At 34.8% G+C, this 25,329-nt stretch overlaps 1 protein-coding gene across 1 annotated transcript; it reads right to left on the bottom strand.

Annotated features, from left to right (window-relative positions):
* Positions 1-12,771: 12,771 nt before the first annotated feature.
* On the bottom strand, positions 12,772-23,825 carry MALSU1 (mitochondrial assembly of ribosomal large subunit 1). The gene is made up of 4 exons (XM_053714146.1): positions 23,412-23,825; positions 17,984-18,162; positions 14,885-14,966; positions 12,772-13,223 (listed from the first exon to the last, which is right to left on the bottom strand). The coding sequence occupies exons 1-4, from the start codon at positions 23,695-23,697 to the stop codon at positions 13,072-13,074; spliced, it is 699 nt and encodes a 232-aa protein (XP_053570121.1). The 5' UTR covers positions 23,698-23,825; the 3' UTR covers positions 12,772-13,071.
* Positions 23,826-25,329: the final 1,504 nt, after the last annotated feature.

Below are 25,329 nucleotides of genomic sequence, written 5' to 3'. Positions count from 1 at the left end.
CTATTGATACCTCTATTTGATGGACTAATCCATAAATTTGAAATACTACAGGAGGAGATAATGAAGACGATGATTAAAAATACTACAGATACTCTCTTGGGGAAGGTATCTACAGCCATTAACAAACTACCAACACACTTGACCCCAAATAATTTGTTAGCTCACAAAGACAGGATATCTGGATGTTCCCTACAGTCCTCTGAAGGCGCTTATAAAGGTTCAGTGTTGTTCACTTCAGGTCAGGATCCAGCTCATGTGATGTGTACGGAAGGGTCTATATTGACAACTGCAATGGCTATTGGGCTTCAGAAGCTATCTGAATGGCTGCTCTCACAACAGACTACGGGAGGGCTCTCACAACAGGCTCCGGGAGGATCAACAGACGACATTGAGAAATCGCACTTCGAATGTAGATAATCTACATGCTCTGCAGTCTATCTGGCATTGGATTTGCTCTACGGCCCCCTGGAAAAGTCAGCCTAGGTGCTATAACCAATGTCTTGGACTGGATCACTATATGTCTCCTTCAGAGAAACTCAGGAGAGGGATTGGATGATTGGACATACTTGGAACAGTCCGGCCATTTACAAAAGCCTTACTACTGTAACAGATTGTTCAAGATGAGAAGCTGGTTCTTAGCCTTATTCTAACTCCTCCTGTGACCGTGATAACTTATGACAGTAGTTACATCTACATATACACATAAATATGTTTATAGCTACAATGTTTGAATGGGTTTGGTATGCCACGGTTTATCTTTACATGGGACACTGAACCCAATTTTTTTCTTTCATGATTCAGATAGAGCATGCAATTTTAAGCAACTTTTTAATTTACTCCTATTATCAAATTTTCTTCATTTTTTTGGTATCTTTATTTGAAATGCAAGAATGTAAGTTTAGATGCCGGCCCATTTTTGGTGAACAACCTGGGTTGTTCTTGCTGATTGGTGGATACATTCATCCACCAATAAACAAGTGCTGTCCATGGTTCTGAACAAAAAAATGCTTAGATGCCTTCTTTTTCAAATAAAGATAGCAAGAAAACAAAGACAAATTGATAATAGGAGTAAATTAGAAAGTTTAAAATTGCATGCTCTATCTGAATCCCAAAAGAAAACATTTGGGTTCAGTGTCCCTTTAAGTGGATTTCATTTACTATGGCTGAGTCTTGAACATGGCAAATAATTTGTAGAAGCTGTAACTAAGAACACAACCCAGACAATTTTTCACAGAATTTCAAAAATTCATTGATATACGCCTTTTACTATTTGTTTTATTAATTGATACTGTCAATTTCTGGCTGTTATTATATCTTGCCATTACATAACACAATATGTGTTCTAACTCCTCAAGCCCTATTGTAAACTGTGCCCCTTATATATTAGCCCTGTATCACTTTTATAATAAAGATCTAATTCACACAGTCAGTTTCTTATGACATTAGGCGTATGTCTCTTACACACAGATACTTTGGCATTGGGCAGTAAAGCTCTAATTGGATAATCAAAACTTTTATGTCCAATATAGTTGGCTGCCTCTTGGTTTACTCTGGTCAAGGTAACACAATAAGCGTCCCCTATGTACTGTGGAACGGTACCAGAGAAGCTGACCAGAGCCCAGTCTTGCATGGCTGCTGCATTATAATGTTATTGTTAAAGAATGCTATTTACCTAACTAGAGGCAAGATGCCCCTGTTCCATTTTGCTTCTGGTTTGGTTATTTACAATTCTAAGTTATTTTACCAGCACCCAATCTCATGTATTAGTAACTTTTTTTGAATATTTACCGTATATTATGCCCTGGCACCACACCTTGCTTTAAACCACTTACTGCCATAGATTGTCTTCATTTGCTTAGTACATTTACAGGTTCATTTCAACTGTTTTAACCCTTTTGATCTTACTGATATAACTTGCAAGTTAATCGACTACCATCCTAATATTAGCACATTTGCGTATTATCAGCTCCTAGAAATATGCAACCGTACTTAGTCGGTGACAGATATAACACTGTTTTATTTTTTTTACTTCCATCTAATTTACAGTCTATGGGTCAAACAGTTAATGTTCTTTTTATTTTAAATGCTTGCAACCCGCCTCTTAGTTTCCCACACTACATAAAAAGGAAAATCCTACTACTGTCACACTCTCATAGTTCTGGCTAAGTTACCCACATCACAGCCTTAAAACACCTTCGGCTTTGGGGCAGTTGTGTTAGCACACAAAATAGCGTTTTTTCACCTCCATAGAATGTGGTAAAACTGTTCACTTACGGTTCTTTTTATTTTAAATACCTGCAAACCCACCTCTAGGTTTCCCATACTACATCTATATAGGAAAATCCTACTATAGTCACACTCTCATAGGTCTAGCTAAGTCTCTTGCATTACAGCCTGGAGTAAATGTATACACACAATATCTCTATATTACTCATTTTACCCCTCCAAGGCCTTGTTATTAATATGTTATATCAATTTACAAACCGACATGTTTAGAAATTTCTCTACATGTTTTAATTTGTCTAGGATCAAGTCAACGCAAGTAGTCCTACCTAGAAAACGTAAGGCAGTATGGGCAACGTTTATAATGAATTTTCAGTTTAGTTTAGTTGAGTTTTTATTTTTACAGGAACACTGAACCCAAATTTTTTCTTTCGCGATTCAGATAGAGCATGCAATTTTAAGCAACTTTCTAATTTACTCCTATTATCAATTTTTTTTGTACTCTTGCTATCTTTATTTGTAAAAGAAGGCATCTAAGCTAAGGAGCCAGACAATTTTTGGTTCAGAATCATGGACAGCACTTGTTTATTGGTGGGTGAATTTATCGACCAATCAGCAAGAACAACCCAGGTTGTTCACCAAAAATGGGCCAGCATCTAAACTTACATTCTTGTTTTTCAAATAAAGATACTAAGAGAATTAAGAAAATTTGATAATAGGAGTAAATTAGAAAGTTGCTTAAAATTGCATGCTCTATCTGAATCACGAAAGAAAAACATTGGGTTCAGTGTCCCTTTAAGTTAGTTTGTTAAAAAAAAAAAAAATCCCAACACTGTGGTACATACGCATCAATATTGGTACATTTTATAACATGCGGAAGAACCTTAAAATCAGCATTTTAATCGCAACTACTGTATCAACATTTATTTGATAGTGTATGTTACGTCATCTTATTGTCTTGCTAACTCTCTTCCTTGTAACTTATCTTACGTACTATTTGGATGACATGCTGTGTATTATTGTACCCTTTTGTTGGCCATAAATAAAAGTTAAAAAAAAAAAAAAAATTATGTCTCAACGCACTTTCAATAAAATCCTTAATGGATGAACAACCCTTGAAAAGAAGTTGAACACATGGCTATAGATATATTTTAGTAAATGAACATCCCCAATTTCTAAGTGTTAGAATGTATAACCAAACTGCCTCCATCTTGTCACTTTTGCATTTTGTATCTTGTCAGCATTTCTAAGCTAACACTGAACTATTGTTGCTCTCAATATATTTGCTTTCGTTATTCTCAACCTTAGTCTACTGACATTTGTTCTTGTGGAATAACCATGCTTGTTAGTATCAACATGGTCTCATATTTCTTGTTATCGTATATCAAGGCCGAATGTCTAGTTTTCTTGCCTTTTACATAAACAATTATTTGTCTCTAGTGCTGTTATTTTACACTGAGTATATTGTAATAAGGGGGCGTGTATGAAGCTATGAAGTTATGTAGTAGAGAAAACTAAGATACGGTGGATATATGCACAACATAAATTATGTACAAACACTAAGGGGTTAGATATTATGTATTTGAAACTAGTATGGATATTGCTGTAAAAGTATTATTGCTGGGTTTTTATGTTTAAACAGCACTGTTTTAGAAATTTTATATTTAAAAACAATTTAGTTATTTTTGAGGGCAAACGGTTATATTTTTGCAAAGTGCATAATATTATGGGCTTTTTTTTCCAGGGCACTGTATTGTTTGAGTTAAAGAGGTTGGAGTTGTTTATTAGAAGCTATGTAGTAGAGAAACTAAGATATTTTGGATATATGCATGACATAAAATCCGCACAAGCACTAAGGGGTTAGATATTATGTATTTGAAAGCAGTATGGATAGTATTGTATAAGTATTACTGTTGGGATTTTATGATTGAACAGCACTGTTTTAGAAAATGTATATAATATATATAATATTCTTGATTTATGTACTAAAAGGTTCAAGGGCAAATGGTTACACTTTGTAAAGTACACAGTTTTTTGGGGGGTTTTCTTTTAGAAGCTATGTAGCAGAGAAAACTAAGATATTGTGGATATATGCACAATATAAAATTTGCACAAGCACTAAGGGGTTAGACATTATGTTTTTGGGTTTTTATGATTGGACAGCACTGTTTTAGAAAATTTATAACTGAAAACAATTTGGATATTTTTGATCTATGTACTAAAAGGTCCAAGGGCAAACGGCCACACTTTGTAAAGTCCACAATATTATGTTTTTTTTTTTGTTTTGTTTCCCCTCTCTTTTGGTGTGTTTTTTTTTCTCTCTCCTCCCTCTCTCTCCTCTCTTTCTTATCACTTCTTTCTTTAGTTGATTAATGGTAAAGGTGTTAACATGGAACGTAGGGGGGATTCATTCCTCAGTAAAAAGAAAAGCAGTAATAAATCATTTAAGTAAAAGAGATTTTGATATAGCCTGCCTGCAAGAAACTCACTTGTCAGACACTGAGCATAGAAAGATCAGGGCAAAGTGGTTGGGAGAGTCTTTTTTTTCCATCTTATATAAAATCTTCTAGAGGAGGTATTTTATTTCACACAAGACTTGATTACAAAATCCTTAAGGTTTAAAAGGACAAGGAGGGAAGATATTTAATTATTAGGCTTATTATTCAAAATGAAGAATACCTACTAGGTAATATCTATGGCCCAAACAATCCTAATGAAAGGTTTTGGAATTTGCTAGTAAAAAAATATATTTAAATTTTCTAAAGCCAAGATACTATTGCTCGGCGATTTTAATGTTACTCCTAATTCTTATCTGGACAGAAGGAAAATGGGGACTGAAAGTATTAAAAGTAAATATAAAACTTCTCAGTTTGAAAAGAAGATCAAACTGAGTTTGAAAAGAAGATCTTCAATTTACTCTATGAATCATTGAATCTGGATGATATATGGAGGCTGTTAAATCCTAATAGTCTGGAATATACGTGTTGCTCAAAAACACATAATACTCTTTCAAGGCTGGATCTGTTTCTTATTTCTGAATCACTGGTTTCTAAAATTGAGAAATGGAATATTCTTGACTTTGTTCTGTCAGACCACACCCCAGTGATTTTATCACTTAAAGAGAAAAAGAATTTTACATTCAATTCCTTTTTTTCCCCCCACATATTTACGAGATTTGGTCAAATTTAAAAAAATTCTTACTATTGCATGGGGAGAATTTAAGGTGTTTAATAATCACTGTAGAGATAATATTAAATTATTTTGGGAGACAGCTAAGGTTTATTTAAAAGCAGAAATTAATACTTATGTGGCAAGACTAAAGAAGGAGAAGTCAAGGAAGGATAAAGATATGTCAGATAGGGTAAGGGATGCATATAGAATGATATATATAGAATATAGGGTAAGGGATGTATATAGGGATGCATATAGAATATATATATAGAATATAGGGTAAGGGATGTATATAGAATGGGGCTTATTTAACAGTTTTTACAGCTTATATTAGCTTTGATGACTACCCCAACTACATAAGATACTTTGAAGTGGAGTTCGGAAGCCTTCATTAACTTTATTATACTCGATCTGATACTTTGTCAGTTTATACCCTGATCCGGTTTATTGAGGCCTCATTGCGACACCTTCAACACTCTTTTCTGGCGCATTGAGCATAATACCTGTCTCTTATCTACTTATGGACTGTAACGGGCTTGCATTCAAGATGGAGGAGACACACAAGTTGGTGCAGACTCTCCTATTAGCATTTGAACTGCAACTAGATAGGCGTTTTCTCGACTTGCATGACACCCTGGAAATGGCAACTCGTGGAGGAGTGGACACGGGATATCACGACATCGAGCAAAATGACACGGTCAAAGAGCAACTCCCAGAACATCGATTTGAGAATTTGCAGAGTGGCCTAACACATAATAGCTTCAATCTTGATACTGGGACTAACTGGCAAGACCCGGCTAATTCGCGCCCATTTAACTATACCACAAGAAGCTCTTTACAGGAGGCAGCTAACAGGAACAATATAGCTCAGTCGAAGAGATGTATACAGGTCTCAATCCATCATCTATACCCAGACCTGAAGCCTACCACCCAAATTGAGCAGAGAGAGTCTTACCTGATTCTGCCCCTGGACCGGGGAGGAGCGGTCGTCTTCCGCGGTAGGGGCCTGGAACCCTTGGATCCTGTAGCTTCTCATGGAGGCCCCGTGCCATTGCTGTGGCGAGATTGCTTGCTGCTTCAAGGTCCGGCTACGATCACATCCTTTCTTAGGCTAAATAAGTGTTGACTAACGCTACAACACGGTCTGCAGGTTTCTATGGGCTGGACAACTGATCTCAGGACCGGAGTGGGGTAAATCCTTCCTAATCTCAGAAAGTCGGTATTGGGTAACTGGCTAGTTGCTTGCCGCAAAAGATTTAAAGCCTCCTTTCAAACTTTGAACTCAAGTTTTGCCCTGGTAACCCACCTGTAACTCACAGTGTTAATAGATAGACATGAACAGTTCCTCCTCATTTATTTACTATCAAGTTTGTTTTTTGTTTAGCATTAATTGCCTCTTCTGTACAGCTATGTGCTACCTGACAGAACCTGTCATATATATTGTTAGTTTATAGTTTATTATACCGCATGTTGTTTGATACTAGTTAGATGGTGTTTAACTCTTCTTATAATGTCAGTCAGGCTCCTACTGCAGCTCTACAGGCTATTATAACTTACACAAACTCATCACACCTCTTGGGTTCTTTGTTTAATATACACTTGATTTTACATAATACTAGGGTAGGGTGAGAAACATACTGGTTCACCTCTATCGGTCTGTTTAGTCCATTGAGATGACCGTTTGATTTATGACTTTTACCTTATTATCTGTTCTCTTTTTGGACACTCCACTTATAATGTCGGCTTACTTTGTTTGTTCTTTATATCGAGGTATCAGCACATATTTACACACTAAAATAGCGCTACCAGCTCATATCACATACACCTAGGATTTGAGAGGGATTTTGATAGTTTAGCATAACCCCTTAAGAAATAGACTCTATGATATGTTTAGTACAATAACTGGCTCGCTACTAAGCTACAGCTAAGCATACTGAAGGTCAGCTTCTTACACAATTTGTATTATTAACAGTTCATACTTAACTAAGCCCAATCTACCCACCATATCTGGTCTCATGAACCAATATAATCCTACAACCATGTTTTTTCACAATCCTTGAACCGTTTTTATTTTTTATGTGACTCGGATGTCTGCTATACAGTTATTGGAAAGCATTGTTCCTAGCATATAATTAGATTTCAACCTGTTATCATCACTTGTAGTTTATATGTATAAGGGTGTATTCACATCAGGGTTTTGTTTAGTGGGTCCTAATAATACACAGTTGTTATTTTTATACTACTCTTCTCTTAACCCCATGTATGAAACCTAGAGGATTCACCCATCTTTGTAACTTCAATAGTACTATGTTGTTGTTCATATTATAGTCTGGAGATCTGTCTTAAAATGTTTCCTCCCCCACTTTACCTAAACCCAATAGTATTCTTGTGAATATAAGAATCTTGAGCAGGACAGACAATATTATATATTGAACTGCTGTTATCATAGTAAGACGGGTGTGTTTAGTAAGAGAGTCCTGAAGCCTCATGTATATACACTCAAGACTTATCCCGGTGTTGTAGCTAATTCTTTTATAATTTACATGCCTAACATCTATGATATACTAGAGGGTCAGCGGCCGCAGCCTCAGAGTATTATCATCTAATTCCGGTAGCTCAATACTAGATAGACTTAACAGTGAAATAACTCAGCCGTTAAATACCATATGAAGCATTACACACAATATCTAAATAGACTCTAAAACACTGCTATATACAGGGCTTTCAAGGAATATCATATGTAATAGCTACTCCTCATTCCGTTCATTATTATACCCTGAGCAAACTATGTCCCTCCCTATTAATTAAATAAACAACAGATTGTTCCTTTGAAGTCCACCCCTCTGATTAGATAACATGACCTTTACTTACTCCTTGCACCTTACTATTTTGGTATCTTATAAGGCTCCGCTCCCCATCCCCTCCCCCACTCCACTTCCTTTTCCCCTCCCCGGTAACTTGGTCCAAAAGTGGCCAATCAACTAATCCTCACTTGTCCCAATTTTTTTTTTCTTTTAGATTAAATAACTGCATGAATGGCAATGTGGAGACCATACTTATTATCTATACAATATAAAAATGAGGTTTCATTATCCTTTACTGTTATACTGGTTACGCATATCTTACAATATTACTTTTATTTACTAGATATTTGTTGTAAATCTCTTTATCTACAATACTTGCAATATGAATACCAGACACAGCTCTATATTACATAGTTATTGTTCTGATGTTCTTCCAGGGACGCACAGAATCCATGCCCAGAATAGTTATATCTCTACCTTCTTCGCTATGTTTTTGGATATACAATATATGTTTCAATGTTATCTTCTCATTGTCACTGGATGAATATTTTCTGTAATGCTTTCACAACCTCAATAAAAATATATATTTATTTTTTTTTAAAAACTGCTTTATTTGCGGACGATCTTTTGCTATTTGTAGCTAACCCGTGGAATCAGATTGACGAGATTTTTTATCTTTTGGATCAGTATAGTTTCAGGTTATAAAACCAACCTTGCAAAATCAAATTCTTTGGTTAAAAGAAAATCTTGGGGAGCCCCAGTCTTATCAATTTATAGAAACCAAAACTCTGGACTATTTGGGGCTAAAAATCTCTGCCAATATGGCAAATTGGTATGGGGATAATATTTTAACGGTTTTGAGAGACACTGGAGATAAGTTGAATACCTGGGCATCATTCCCAGTTCCCTTAACAGGTAAAGTAGCCCTATTTAAAATGTTTATTATTCCGAAAATCCTGTACACATTGAGGATGTTTCCGATTAAGAAAATTGATCTTTGGCGTTTCAACCAATCACTGAGGTACTTTCTTTGGAGCGGAAGGAAAGTAAGAATTAAACTTGCTAAGTTATACCAACCTTACTGTAAAGGAGGGATGGCTTTATCTAATCTAAAATGGTACAATCACGCTTCTATCTTGCGTTTTCCGGTGGACTGTCTTTCATATATTCAGATGAGTCTTTAGAAAATCAGGTCTGTTCCCGTTCTCTTTGAACTTTGTTATTTTTGCTTCAAATAGAGATTTGGGTGGGAACATTTCTGAGCATCCTTTATAGAGGGACATGTTATGGGTTTGGAGAAATCTAAACGCTTGGGAATAGCGCAAAATATTTCTAAATGGTTACCGATAAAGGGAAATGGTTACTTCCCGTTGGGTAATATGTCGGACATTTGTGAAAGTTGGTCGCCGTCCAAAGCATTGATCGTGAGAGATTTCTATGACCATAAATCTGGTAAGCTATATACTTTTGATAATTTTCAAAAAATCTTTCCAGCAGTACAAAGAAAACATTTTATTTTTTACAGATAAGAAATTACATTCTTTGTTTAATCAAGATTTTCCCTCAAATATGGATGGATCATCCCCTTATGGATTCTATAAAAACAGGGAAGAGGCTATTGTGTTATTTATGGGTTCCTTCTGTCCATAGAAGAAAGTTCCTTAATACGGGAATTAGTTTCTCATTGGATGAAAATGGTAGATCTAGAGGAAATAGATAAAGTATTGTTGAACAGTTTAAAACAAACTCAGACTCTTCTCTTCATCATATTATAGAAAAACACAATTTAGAGTGGTGCATAGCGACTATTTAACCCCACGTAGGGTAGCCAAATGGAATTAAAATAAAATAAAAAGTGTCCAATGTTTGCTCTAAATGTTCTTTTCAGGACCCAGATCTAGGTCATCTGTTGTGGGACTGTCCTAAGTTAAAACAGTTCTCGGCAAGGATGGAACATTATCTCTCTACGATAATTAAAGGGAAGGTACAATTGGAAAGGGATTTGGTTCTTTTTCTGATAGGCCATATTTCTTGGGAGAGAAATGCAAATTTTATACTCACGGTAATAATAATTGTTAGGACACTTATTTTTAAGAATTGGATTACCCATAAAGTACCCTCTATTTTGGAAGTAAAAAGACTAATATTAGACTCAGCGATTAAGGCAGCCTATGAATCTAAGTTAAATGGGTTAAGAGGATATTCCTTTTTTAAGATTTGGAAGTTCTTCGTGTGCTCCCAAAGTGGAGATGTTGTATCTTATATAGAACAAATTGAATTGAGAGAGGGGACAGGAGAGAGAAACTGTACATTTATAATTTGTTTTCCTTTTTTTTTTTTCCTCCCCTCCCTTTTTCTATAAGCAATGAAAATTAGGGAACTAAAACAGTTTGTTTTAAAATGACAAAAAGGAGATGAAAAGACTAACTACACATTATAGAATTGGAAGTTTTCTGTTTTGGATAATTGATTTGATATTTTGATTGTATTATTTGGGAAATTTTGTTCTGTATGTGTTTTTCTTTTTTGTTTGTTTTGTTTGCTCTTGTGTTAAATAAAGATATAAAAAAAGTATATAGCTGTTTTATTGTATGCTATTCTGTTAGAATAAAAGGAGGCAATGTTAGAATGTATAACCAAACTGCCTCCATCTGGTCACTTTTGCATTTTGTATCTTGTCAGCATTTCTAAGACAACACTGAACTATTGTTGTCTTCAATATACTTGCTTTTGTTATTCTCAACCTTAATCTTCTAACATTTGTTCTTGTGGAATAACCATGCTTGTGAATATCAACATAGTCTCACTATATTTCTTGTTATTGTATATCAAGGCCGAATGTCTACAGTTTTCTTGCCTTTTACATAAACAATTATTTGTCTCAAGTGTTATTTTCCACTGAGTATATAGTAATAAGGGGGCGTGTATGAAGCCCGTGTCAATTGACAATATATGTGATGTAAACTATATAACCGCATTGTGGGCAGGCAATAAACAGAACAATTTTTATACTTCATTTGTGTGGTCTGACTTTGTTCCCGAGATCTCGTATCAGGTGCAATGCTCTGCTTCATCTGAGGTTTAGAATACTTATTGGTGATATATGTATCCAGTCCTACAATGTTCCCCAACACTAAGAAAATCCAAAATAGGAAGTATTAAACTGATTGCATGAAGAGTAACCAACAATGCAAGTAACATTACTAAAAAATAAGGCTGGATATTATAAACCTTTCCATCTTCAAAGGAACAGTGTACTGTAAAATTGGCTTCCCCTTATTGTGTTCTACCTGCAACAGCGCATAAAATCTATGAAATTACTCCTTTAGGTTTAGTTTGTATACAAAAGAGCTAGTTTGGTTCTTTTACACCAGTACCCATTAAAATGGGTTGAGCTTACAGGGAAATCAGACCTTATTTTATCACTTCCTATATACACACACATGCTTCCTTATCTCTGTCTGTATACAAAAACCAGTACATAGAACAATTGAAAATTAACATTTTATTACTTATCTACCCTACCTCCATTTACCTGCTAGTGTGTATTAAAGCGTAAACAGTCATGCTAGGAACATTACTTAAAAATTAGACTGGATATTATATAGGGAAAGCCATTCCATCTTAAAAGGGACAGCAGGTAAAATGGAAAATTGGGAACTAATTGAAGAGTAGAATTTTTTACAGCACACTATCCCTTTAACTTTGGCATTCAAAACCTTTAGGTCGCCCTATTAAAAAGGGACTACAAACACCTTGTAATTATAACAGTTTTCTGCAATATTACAACAGATTAACTCAATTTTACTGCAATTGTTCAAATTCCACCCACCACGTTACTTATTTGGGGGAACCAGTCTAGACTTAAAGGGACAGTTTACTCAAAAATGTTCTCCCCTTTAATTTGTTCCCAATGATCCACTTTACCTGCTGGAGTGTATTAAATTGTTTACAAGTAGATCCTTTACCCTTATATTGGCATTAGTTGATTTAGCATTTGGTATCCCCACCTATTCTGAAAGTTTGTGGCCGCAGGTCCCAGCTATAGATAAGCTTTGTAAACACAGCCAGCAGAAGAAATGATACTCCCAGGAAGATATAGCAGAGATAAGGTAATACAATGTTGATTTTCCATTGTTCTCTCCAAGTACTGGTGATTGTTTTATGGACAGATATAAGATAAAGAAGCAGCTATATGTACACAATGTGATACAGTAATGAGATCTGATTATACCTACAAGCTCAACCCATTTTATTAGGTTGTGGCTTCAAAACACAAAATCAGAGCTTTAATATTCACAAATAAACCTTAAAAAGCTAATTTTCATAAAAATTTTTACTCCGCAGTTGGTAAAAAAAGCAATTGTAAACACATTAAGGGAAAACTATTTTACAGTATACTGTCCCTTTAAGGCTAGAGATGAAAGGGCTTTGTCACTACTAGTTTATAATACAAAAACACACACTGACTTCATAAGATAGGCTAATGAAGCCCATGTGTGCTATTTTAGTTTTCAGGACTGGAAAATACACAAATCTTATACTTAAATGAAAAAAAAAAGTGAACAACAAAGTATATTGCAAGTTTATTTTACTATATTCTCCCTTAATATCCAAGAGTAAAATCTAAAAAGGAACATAATATAAATATTTTATCTGTATGCCAAAAGCAAAATCTTGGCTAGCAAACTCACCTTCTAGAGCTTTTTTCCCCTGTTACTCTGGGTTGCAGCCACTGATCAGCATCAGCAGAGTATGCTGCTGCTCAGAGAATGTCACTGAATAGTTTGCAAATACATGTACCTTATACAGTGCTATGCAACTTTAGAAAATCAAGTAAAATTAATAGAAAACTTATTTGCTACTTGTAGTGCTATCGTTCATTAAGCCCAAAAGTAAAATCATCTGGTAAAATCTCTGGAACCATCTGAGATAACTGGTCATCATGCGAGCGCAAGGTCCACAATTTTTCCAGTTCATAGAGTTCCCGAGTCTCAGGCAGCATAAAATGGACAACAATGTTACCTGTGTTGAACAGAAAACAAATCAATTTATAAAGAGGAAGCATTAGTTCCCTGTCAGACACATTGGGATATTGTAAAATATTTTAGCTGGTTTATACTACAGGGCAAGCATATATACCAGACAAGTCCTATCTGGTATCAATTTCATCCATTAGGTCCCAGGATGTGATTGGGCATAATTCTATGGTCAGTAAACGTACAAAATTAGAATTCCAGTCACATGTTTGTGAATGGTTTATTGCCCACAAAAAATGGAGGCTATTATCCCTGTCTCTCTCCAATTGGAGGCCGGACGAGCAACTTTAGATGAACTCAAAATGTAATGTGCATGCAAACAGACTTGGTAGGCAACCAGAATTGAATGGATGAAGTGGCTCTCTTTTACCAATCTTGTTAAAAAGGTGAGAGTATATGACTTCTATTGTTTTTATCCTTTTATTTTAACCCTATTTTGCGATGATTAATTCTGTTTGTTAATTCTTTTTTTTTTTTTTTTTTTCCCCCAACCAATATTTATTAAATTCAACCAAAATTACATGGTGGAAGTCGCAGCTTCCGAAAATATTATACATAGTCAGTTGAGTTTTATTTATTACGGTATATATTCAGATATCATAAACCAAAATTTAGCTTAAACGAGAAAGTAATTTTAGAAGAAAGGAGAGATAGGAAAGAAAAAGACGAGGGGGAGGGACAAGAAGAGGTGAGCCTGTTGACCTCTCTCATTTGTGGGGTTCACGGACTAATTATTCCAAAAAGTTCTATATAAAAATTGTGTATACACCCTATTATGGAGAGAATATTGCAAGAGGATTTATTGAATTAAGTTTGGTATATGGTATTCTAAAGAAAAAGGACCATAATTTACTTCTTAAGGTATTGCTCCCAGAGGGAGGTCATTTCTGCGTAGACATCTATTTTGGCAAATTTAATATAATAATATTCTTCCAGTTCAAGGAATTCGGTAACTCTGGTAATCCAGAGTTGTAAGGTAGGAACCTCTATATTTTTCCAGTTTTTGGCTAATAAGTATCTCGCGCTGTTAGTCATTATATAGAAAAGTTTTAGTTCATATTTAAGTTTAATTTTGGGAGGTTTACTCAGCAGCCATATTGTAGGGTCTAGAGGAAACTGGGTCTCAAGTATTCTGTTTGTTAATTCTTTTATATAAATGAACGGTGACTACTTTCTGGTCATAATAAATATCCAGTTACAAAGAAGTTCTGCCTTGTCTAATATCAGAATTACATTACTGAGGAGACAGTTATAACCATATTGTATATATATATATATATATATATATATATATATATATATATATATATATATATATATATATATATATATATATATATATATATATATATATAACTACCAAATTAGGTTTTGGGGTTTTAGTCATGCAGACTGAAAATCCCTAATTTCAAGTGTCCTGGGGGTGATGGTAGTGGATATATAAAAAAAAAAAAAAAAAAAAAAAAAAAGGTAAATAAAATTGTGATTGTAATTTTATTTGTTCAAACTAGCAAGTGGTTTTGTTGATCTTTACAAACAATGAACCAAATGATGGGCTCGTCTTGAGTGATCTGACCAGGACATTCACTATTAACCCATATTGATATTACAGATAAGTCTTACAGTCATATTGGAACAAATACTTACCAAAATCTATGCACATCCAGTCAGCTGTGTCTCTCCCCTCTATACGAGCATGTTGCTCATTTTCACTCCTCAAAAATTTGTACTATAAAAAAAAAAAAAAAAAAAAAAATATATATATATATATATATAAAAATAATTTGCATTTATACTATCCGGTCATAACCTTGAGTGTGGTGCAAACCACGGTACAGACCAGAACATATGGGCATTAATGCTGTGAACTGCACAGGTTATACTTATTTACCTGTTTTAACCCACCCTGATATGAAGGATGTTTGTTTCATTTGATCTGTATTGTTTTAACAGTGCAAAATATATTGTTACAAATATGGTTACTTATTAGCGCATATATACATATATCTTTTTGTATATGGTAAATTAGATTAGGATTTGCAATGCTTTTTATAGAATTTGTGGCAAAGAGATTCTTTTGATGTTTTTAACTTTATTCATGATTAAAGACCTGGTGTTTGATATAAAAGAGTGCTGAATTCCCATTCTTTAAAAATAGGAGTGAAATATTCTCCTGTAATACTTCTTTAATAAAAGGTTATATATATATATATATATATATATATTTAATACACGGAAGGCGACTGCACTCTCAGACTGGACGGGTACACATCCCATGACCCTGCAACATGCTCAGCCCTGGGTGCTATAGCAGTCTCAGGAAGCTGTGCTGTCTCTAGAGTCACAGGCAGTTAACCCCAGACAAGCCTGGGTGTAAGGCCCATAAGGAAAATGACAAAATAAATTAATACAACACACAGAGAAAGTCCAGCACTCACTTACAAGCTCTCAGCTAAGATTAAAAGCAAAACTGGATTTTGGAACAGACTTTGAAGTGGTACCTGGGCTTGTCCCATTTGGCCAGATGCGGTAACTAACTCTTCCGGTTTTGCTTTTAATCTTAGCCGAGAGCTTGTAAGCGAGTGCTGGAATTTTTCCTGTGCTAGATAGAAATAATAATTAAATGTAAACATATAATATTTACATTCTTCAATGAACAGTAATTCAATCAGAATTTACAAAAAAAAAATATTTTGTTTTAGCATAAAACTGGATACCCTATTACATACAGTGAAATATTTTTTTTTCCTTATTAATGTAGAAAAACCGATAAAGATTTTTCAGTGTATAGCCTCTACATGGAAAAAGTATATATATTGTTATATTATTATTATTATCTTCAATCTCTTGCAGCCAATAAGTTAAAGGGACATGAAACCCCAAAAAATGTCATGATTTAGGTAGAACATGCAATTTTAAACAATTTTCCAGTTTAATTCTATTATCAAAATGTCCTTTATTCTCTTGGTATCATTTGTTGAATGAGCAGCAATGCACTACTGGTTTCTAACTGAACACATGGGTGAGCCAATGACAATCAGTATATATATGCAGCCACCAATCAGCAGCAAGAACCTATTGCTGCTCATGAGTTTTCCTAGATAAACCTTTCAGCAAAAGATAAGAGAAGGAAGCAAATTCATGGTGAGCTTCTGGACTTTACTGCTTGGGTATTGATTCCCATATGTGATAGCTCATGGATTCTCACCATCTGATGAAAGAAATAAAAAAAATAAAAAAAAAAAATGTATGCTTGTTCTTATTTTATCATTTTTATTATTATTGCCCAGCGTTTTCTTTCCTGCTTTTCTTTTTCCCTCATCTACTTGGCTATATGTATGACTGAGGATGGTAGAAGGGATTTAAAGCTCTGGTGAGGTGTCTTTTGGCCCTTAGTGGTCAGGAGGGGAATTCCCACAAGTGATGACTCATGGACTATCACCATCATGAAGGAAAAACTAAATGTATGCTTTCCTGATATAAATTCATCTAAAAAGTTCTTCTGGGGCCAATTATGGACTGCTATAAATGAGTTGTGCAAACAATGGCTTGGTGGAATATAAAGTGCACAATCCTAAAGGAAATGATTGGAAATCCCAACATCCATAGTTATAAATTACAGGAAAGGGGAACAAAATAAATAAGGAATATATATTTATTTAAACATAATTAAAAAAGCTCACTAAACAAAGTTTTTTTTAATAGAATGTTTAATACTATGTTTAAGGGACAGTTTTCTCAATGATCCAACTATAGTCTCTTTGTGGGCAGCCATAATTTTCACAGTTAAATTACAGGAAAATAATGATCATACACTGAAAATTGTTTTTCTACACACAATTAAATATTAAATGAGGAATTACTAGCTAAAATGGACAGTCTAGTCAAAATGAAACTTTCAGAATTCAGATACGGTATGAAATTTTAAACAACTTTCTAATTTACTTTTATCATCAAAATTTGCTTTGTTCTCTTGATATACTGTGTTGATAACTAAACCTGGCAGACACATATGGTCATTTCTAAGTCCTTGAAGGCCGCCTCTTATCTCAGTGCATTTTTACAGTTTTTCACAGCTAGACAGCGCTAGTTCATGTGCGCCATATAGATAACACTGTGCTCAGTCTTGTGGAGTTATTTATGAGTCAGCACTGATTGGATAAAATGCAAGACTGTCAAAAAAACTGAAATAGGGGCGCAGTCTGAGAGTGTTAGATACAAGGTAATCAGAGGTTAAAAAGTATATTAATATAACCGTGTTGGTTGTTCTATTATCAAATGTTCTTTATTCTTTTAGTATCTTTTGTTGAAAAGCAGGGATGGAGCATGCACATGTTTAGAATACTATATGGCAGCAGTTTACAAATATGTTATCCATTTGCAAGAGCACTAGATGACAGCACTGTTACCTACCATGTAGTGCTCCAGACAACTACCTAGGTAATTCTTCAACAAAGAATACCATGGTAATGAAGCAAATTTGATGATAGACGTAAATTTGGGAACTTGTTTTAAAATTGTATCCTTTGTCTGTCTGAATCACACACAAAAAAAAGTTTGGGTTTATATCCCTTTAATGTTTATATAAAAGAAAAATGAACATCCCTTTATGCTACTATGACAGTTGGTTTCTAATAGGAATAGATTGTATTAGTGCAAGCACAGAAATCCCTTTTGGGATAAAATGACCTGCAGCCAATATCTAGAAACAAAAAGCTATTGCACAGAGCAGTTAATGGACCATACCATTTTCAAGGTGTACTGTGCCATTGCTTGAATGTGTCGTGAAGAAGATCCACTGACTACCACAAAGTATTCTGCATATTTTACTTCTTGCGGTACTCTGATAACACACAGGTCCCTGGCATTCTCTTGCTGCAGTAAGCGGACAAGTGCATCAATGCTGAAACTGGGAAGAGGATTTTCTAGAAGACATAAATATATGTTGATCAACTATAAAAGCTCTTGAAAACCAAATATCTAAATACTATGTATTTAGCATGTGGGTGTGAACAGTGCTTGCAACAAAATAAACATGGTATTTCATATACAGTAATAACAAAATTACATGTTGTTATAAACTTTTTATATGGGGGGGAAAAAACAACGTTTTTGTTGGATCATTAATCGTAATGTGCGTGATAGAGAATATATATATATATATTTATTATTCCAACACATCTGTACTTGTTATAATGAAGTTGCACACCATAACCAGACCTGCATTATTTGTTGTATACTATATATCAGATATACTACTACTAGGGGCAAAATGTGCCTAAAAAGTCGCGATTATTTCCGCAATAGTTCCAATGTGTCAAGCGAATGGCTGATCTAGTTTTCTTGCGAAAATATCGTTTTCACTTTATTATCAATCTTAACTTAAGGCACCAGTAAATGGTTTAATTGTTTTTATCCTATTATAAACAGAATAAATTAATCACGTGATTGTTTGTAAAAATGTTATTTCTTATATATAAGTTATTTTTATTTTGTCCCTTCTTTGGCTCTCTTTCATCGAGGAAGATTCCCCGTTTTTTGGAGCTTATCTTTGTTCTTTTTAGTACATTTATTTCAATTGCACTTTAAATTATTTTCCTTTTTTATAAATATGTATATACCTTTTTGTTATTTAAAAGGGACATAAAACCCTTTTTTTTTTTTCTTTCTTGATTCAGATAGACCATCCAGTTTTAAACAACTTTCCAATTTACTTCTGTTATCAAATGTTCTTCATTTTCTTGTTATCCTTTCACAACACTATATGGCAACAGTTTTGCAACAATGTTATACATTAGCAGGAGCACTAGATGGCTGTAGTGCTTCAGGCATGTGCACGCTACCTACCTAGGTATCCTTTCAACAAAGAATAACATGAGAAAGAAACAAAATTTGATAATAGAAGTAAATTGGAAACTTTTTAAAAATTGTATTTTCTATCTAAATAATGAAAGAAAATTTGTGGGTTTACTGTCCCTTTAATTATTATTCAACATCTACAGGTTCTGTGCCTTGTTGTGGGCAATTTCTAACCCTAGATACAACCATTACAGCAAGAAAAATAAAGGTTTCCATTTCCCCCCCAAACAACATTGCTCTTTATTTTTCACTATCTCGCAACTTACAAATTGGTGAGATTAAAAACAATGAATATTGCATGCGCCACTTTTCATAAATATATGAGAACTGTGAATATATACGGGCATTTTAAAATGCCAACAGAGATTAATACAAGAAATAGGCATTTCCAGACAACTTATTTGCATATATTAAAGACTTGCAAATGGTCAAGAGTCAATTTGTTCACACATATGAAAAGTTGCGACTTTATTGGCGCATAACCTTTCATAAATATGGTGATATCATTTGTGATGTTTTGACGACAAATGTGAGAATTTTCTTTTTCTCACTTTGATAAATCTTGCCCTATATTAGACTACTTTGTTGTCTCGTAGAGAAAGAAATTAACTGATTTTATAGATCTCTCAACATACTAAATTTACGCAGGATTATTATGGTTACTCGCACAAACACTACGCTAATGTGCCTTTAAGTATGAATATTCAGTCATAATTTACTGTATGCGCTCACAAACATCTTGATCCAGAATCCCTATATTGTTCGGGCTGCAGTGACGGGAATCCCCAACCAAAGTGGAACATATATGATGCAAAATCTGGTGATGTAGTAATTTATATTTTTTGTTGCTTATAGTATGTAACAAAGTATTGCTTAACAACTTAGTAATTTAATTGTTGCTTATAGAATGTTGCATAAAGTATTGCTCAACAACTTGTTTAATAAAACCACTTGTTTTACCCAATACTGAGTTTTTTTTGGGTAATACATAATCCTCAAAGGAATGTTGGCAGCGCTACGCAGCCAAAAGAATTCGCTTTGCTGCATCCAGGTGGATTCCAAAAATGGCAGGGTGGTGGAAGAATCCACCAAAGGCATTTTCGGGATGCAGCGAAGGCAAGCAGAGCATTACAAAAAAAAAAAAAAAAAAAAAAAAAAAAAAAAAAAATTACCGCCCGCAATATGTATTAAAAAAAAAAAAAAAAAAAAAAAAAAAAAACCTAAGCACCCGCAATAAGTATTTAAAAAAACAAACCTAACCGCCTTCACAAAGTATTAAGAAAAAACAAAACAACTACCTAATAAAATTATTAACCCCTAAATCCACAAACCCCAACATTGCGAACTACCTAATACATCTATTAACACCTAAACCGCCAACCCCCCACAACGCATTAAATCTAGTTTACCTATTAACTCCTACACCGCCAACCCTGACAATGCAAAAAACAAATTTAATGACTAAGCCCCCTAACCTAACACCCCCTAAATGAACCCTTAATTACAATAAATAGACATTAAAAATGAAAAATACAAAAAAAAATTACATTAGATTAATCTAATTACAAAAAATAAAAAAGGCTAACAAGCTTTTGTTTATGAGCTTTTATCTATCTGTCCATAGTGACACTTTTAAATAAATTTGTATTTTTTATGAATTTTGTTTGCTGCCTTTTGGATACTTTTAACCACATCAGCGGGAGCGCTGTACAAGGAGTCGGATTCCCATTTTATCGGAGTAAGTATACTGCACATTTTGTATCAAGCTATACATTGTATCTTGAGTACGTTATCCTGTATTCACAGCCACAGTGGATTTGGGGAATCTTTAACCGTAATACATCATACGTATTAACTCTTGAAGAGGAAGCTGGACTCTGAATTTTTTCAGAGTAAGTATACTGCACTAATTATGTGGTGTTGATCTACACACATAGAAATAAAGCCCTCTCATTATCAGGCAATTTTGGAGCACCGTAGAAGAAAATACCTGCGCCTCTATACCAAACACCACTAACATTACAAAAAATAATAAACATTATCCAAAATAAAAAAAATTAAACCTTATCCCTATGAATAGAAAAAAAGCCCCCCAAAATAAAAATACCCCCCAATCTAATGCTAAACTACCAATAGCCCTTAAAAGGGCTTTTTGTAGGGCATTGCCCTAAGTTAAACAGCTCTTTTACATTAAAAATAAACAAAGTCCCCCTAACAGTAACCCACCCCCCGCCAAAATAAAAAACCTAAACTACCCATTGCCCTGAAAAGGGCATTTGTATGGGCATTGCCCTTAAAAGGGCATTCAGCTCTTCTTCACTGCCTTTAAAAAAGGCATTCAGCTCTTCTTCAAATTGCCCAAAAGACCCCAATTTAAAAGATAACCCCCCAAATTTAAAAAAAAAAAAAAAACCTGACACAAAGGGCCCCAAATAGGTACTCATGGTTCAGAAGTCTGGCGGAGGTCTTCTTCCAGGCGGGTCCATCATCTTCATCCACAGCGAAGGCGGCGCGGAGCTTAGGTCCGGAGAGGTCTTCCCAGATGTGGCGATCCTCGGCGGTCCTATTGGCTGTTTAGAAAAATTCAGCAGCCAATAGAATGAGAGCTACTGAAATCTTATTGGCTGATTTGAACAGCCAATAGGATTTTAGTAGCTCTAATCCTATTGACTGTTTTGAAAACTTCAGCCAATAGGAATGCAAGGTGTCGCCGAGGACCGCTGCTGCTGAGGATCGCCACATCCGGGAACACCACTCCGGATCTCCACTCCGCCTTTGCTGTAGCTGAAGATTATGGACCCGCCTAGAAGAAGACCTTCTCCGATGGACTTCTGAAACCGTGAGTATCTATTTGGGGCTTTAGCAATAGGTTCCTTTTTTTTTTTTTAACAGTTTTTTTTTTTGGGACCCTTAAAAAAAAAAAGAGCTGAATGCCCTTTTTAAGGAGAATGCCCATACAAATGCCCTTTTCAGGGTAATGGGTAGATTAGGTTTATAAGTGTTAGGTTTTTTTTTATTTTGGGGGGTTTGGTAGGTGGGAGGGTTTTTACTGTTAGGGGGGACTTTATTTTTATGTAAAAGAGCTGTTTAACTTAAAGCAATGCCCTACAAAAAGCCCTTTAAAGGGACAGTAAACACTCATTTTCATATAGCTGCATGTAAATAGACACTACTATAAAGAATAAGATGCACAGATACTGATATAAAAATCAAGTATAAAATGGTTTAAAAAACGTACTTAGCTTTCAGTTTAACTCTGTTGGAAAGCCCACTGCAAGTGGGAAATAATACACTCCCCCCCTCCCCCTTCTTTTGCATATGAAAAGACCCTTTACACAAACAGGAGCAAGCTGGAGAAGGTAGCTGACGGTTTTCAAATAAAACTTTGGGGCTTGGTTAGTAGGCTGAAAATCAGAGCAATGTTATTTAAAAATAAGCAAAATTATACATTTTTCTAAAAAAAAAAAAACTTTATGGGATTTATAGATCATCTACAAAATATTTATGCAAAGAAAAAATGAGTGTATAATGGCCCTTTAAAGGGTTATTGGTAGTTTAGCATTAGATTATGTTTTGTTTTATTGGGGGGGGGGGGGCTTTTTTTATTTTCATAGGGATTAGGTTTAATTTTTTTATTTTGGTTAATGTGTTTATTTTTTTTCTGTATTTCTATTCTTTATTTTTTGTAGCCTCTGGGCAGGCTTATCAACTAGTCTGAAATAAAGTACAGGTGAAATAATCAGCTGATCAATGGCCATGGTTCCTAACCTACTCCATCAGATTATTATGTCACCTCTAGTTCAGATAATCTGAATACCTGGCTGTTAGGGGTCCAGAGGATTTGAATTAAAGGGACACTGAACCCAATTTTATTTTTATTTTTTGTGATTCAGATAAAGCATGCAATTTTAAGCAACTTTCTAATTTACTCCTATTATCAATTTTTCTTTGTTCTCTTGCTATCTTTATTTGAAAAAGACAGCATCTAAGCTTTTTTTATAGGTTCAGAACTCTGGACATCACTTTTTTATTGGTGGATTAATTTATCCACCAATCAGCAAGAACAACCCAGGTTGTTCACGAAAAATGGGCCAGCATTTAAACGTACATTCTTGCATTTCAAATAAAGATACCAAGAGAATGAAGACAATTTGATAATAGGTGTAAATTAGAAAGTTGCTTAAAATGTCATGCTCTATCTGAATCAGAAAGAAAAATTTGGGTTCAGTGTCCCTGGTCTAAGAAAACTCAACAGAGACTTCTCTTTCTCGGCTATACGCTATAAAACTGATACACAGCACATACACAAACATACCGACGGTCACCTCTTCTGTACAGTCATCTGCAGCTGACGGGCCCTTGAGCTGCGTCTCACTAGAAACCGGGCTGCTTCCAGAGGGTAAACAATGTATGCGCTTTACACTCCATGTTATGGGTCTGGCCCCTGTAATTGAGGGGACCCGTGAATGTTCCGCACACACCCTGTCTTTCTGGCGTCCCCAGCCGCTAGACCATAGACCAAAGCGGTGTTCATAAGTGACAGTTCTTCTAGCAATGCAGGAAGTACTAGCGGGCAACTTGTACAACACCCGGGCCCACATGTCCCCACGCTTCAACACGACCTTCTGGAGCAAAATGAATAGGAAGCGATTTCTAAACACTGCTACGATTGGAGATTACGACCCTCCTAGGCAAATCTGATTGGATTTCAACCCTGGTTAAGATCCGCCTCCTGCTGTTCATTCGTCTCAAGGAAGTCGCGTTAGTTACACGGAGGGTTCAAGAGCAATTTACTAAATATTATTAAACGGAACTTCACATGAATCCGATCTGTAATGAGTTACTCACTTCAAGCATATACATGTGAGGCTGCTTCAGAGCTGTTATAGCAGCTACATTTTATAAGAACTACATAAATGAAATCAGAGCGCAAGTAGCTGTCTTCGGAAGAGTCAGAAAGTTATATTAGGCATACACATTGCAAAATAACTGATGAAAAATAATATCGTGATAAACACTATTTGTTTTATTTGCCTTTGCTGTAAAATATGAAAATCATTGGTCCGCGCTAACCACATAGAGTGGTGACCGAATTCTACAAATTATAAGGTAGAATGGTATAATCAATATAGTTTCAATATTTAATATAGTTTATTACATTTTAATAATACTAATAATTATATATTGGCATTCATCACAATCGTTTAAAAATAAATGAGACATAAGGTGTAAGGGCAGAGCCAGCAATGTAACAAATGCAAGATAAAGCGTTTACCAGATTATAAGGAGAAGAGTATTTCCTCAAATAAAATACAGCAATGGTTATGATGCTGAAGTTAGCTCCTTATTCGGCCAGCTTCTTATTTGGCCAGCTTCTTATTCGAAGATTCAAGTTAGCTTACTATTCACCCAGCATCCTATTCTAGTTAGCTTCTTATTAATTAAATAAATTATTTATTAAACAATTAGCAAAGTTAATATGACATTAATCATTAAATTTGGCACCAAAGGTGGCACCATAATTTTCATTAATTTCAATAGGGAAATTCTGAATAAGATACCAAGCTTTTAATCTTGGCTCACTCACATTTTACTTGTTTTATACCAATTGGGCATCCCTCTATATAAAAAGAATCAATCTAACCTGAGCCAAATGATATTGATCATGTCATATGGCACCAAACCTGGTACCCTCATTTCAATGCATTTCAATGGGCAATTCTGAATAAGTAACCAAGCTTTTAATCTATGAAAACCATCTTGGCTCACTCACATTTGGCCTGTTTTATGCTAATTGGGCATCCCTCTATATAAAAAGAATCAATCTAGCCTGAGCCAAATGACATTGATCATATAATATGGCACCAAACCTGGTACCCTAATTTCAATGCATTTTAATGTTAGATTTGGAATACGTAACCAATCTTTTAATCTATGAAAATCATCTTGGCTCACTCACATTTGGATTGTTTTATGTTAATTGGGCATCCCTCTATATAAAAAAAATCAATGTAGCCTGAGCCAATTGATATTGATCATATAATATGGCATCAAAGCTGGCACCCTAATTTCAATGGGAGATTTTGAATAAGTAACCAAGCTTTTACTCTATGAAAACCATCTTGGCTCACTCACATTTGGCTTGTTTTATACTAATTGGGCATCCCTCTATATAAAAAGAATCAATCTAGCCTGAGCCAAATGATATTGATCATATAATATGGCACCAAACC

This window comes from Bombina bombina, chromosome 5 (assembly GCF_027579735.1).
Source record: "Bombina bombina isolate aBomBom1 chromosome 5, aBomBom1.pri, whole genome shotgun sequence".
Taxonomy (NCBI): Eukaryota; Metazoa; Chordata; class Amphibia; order Anura; family Bombinatoridae; genus Bombina; species Bombina bombina.
Note: the sequence above shows the minus strand (reverse complement) of the source record. Positions and strands in the feature narration are given on the sequence as shown.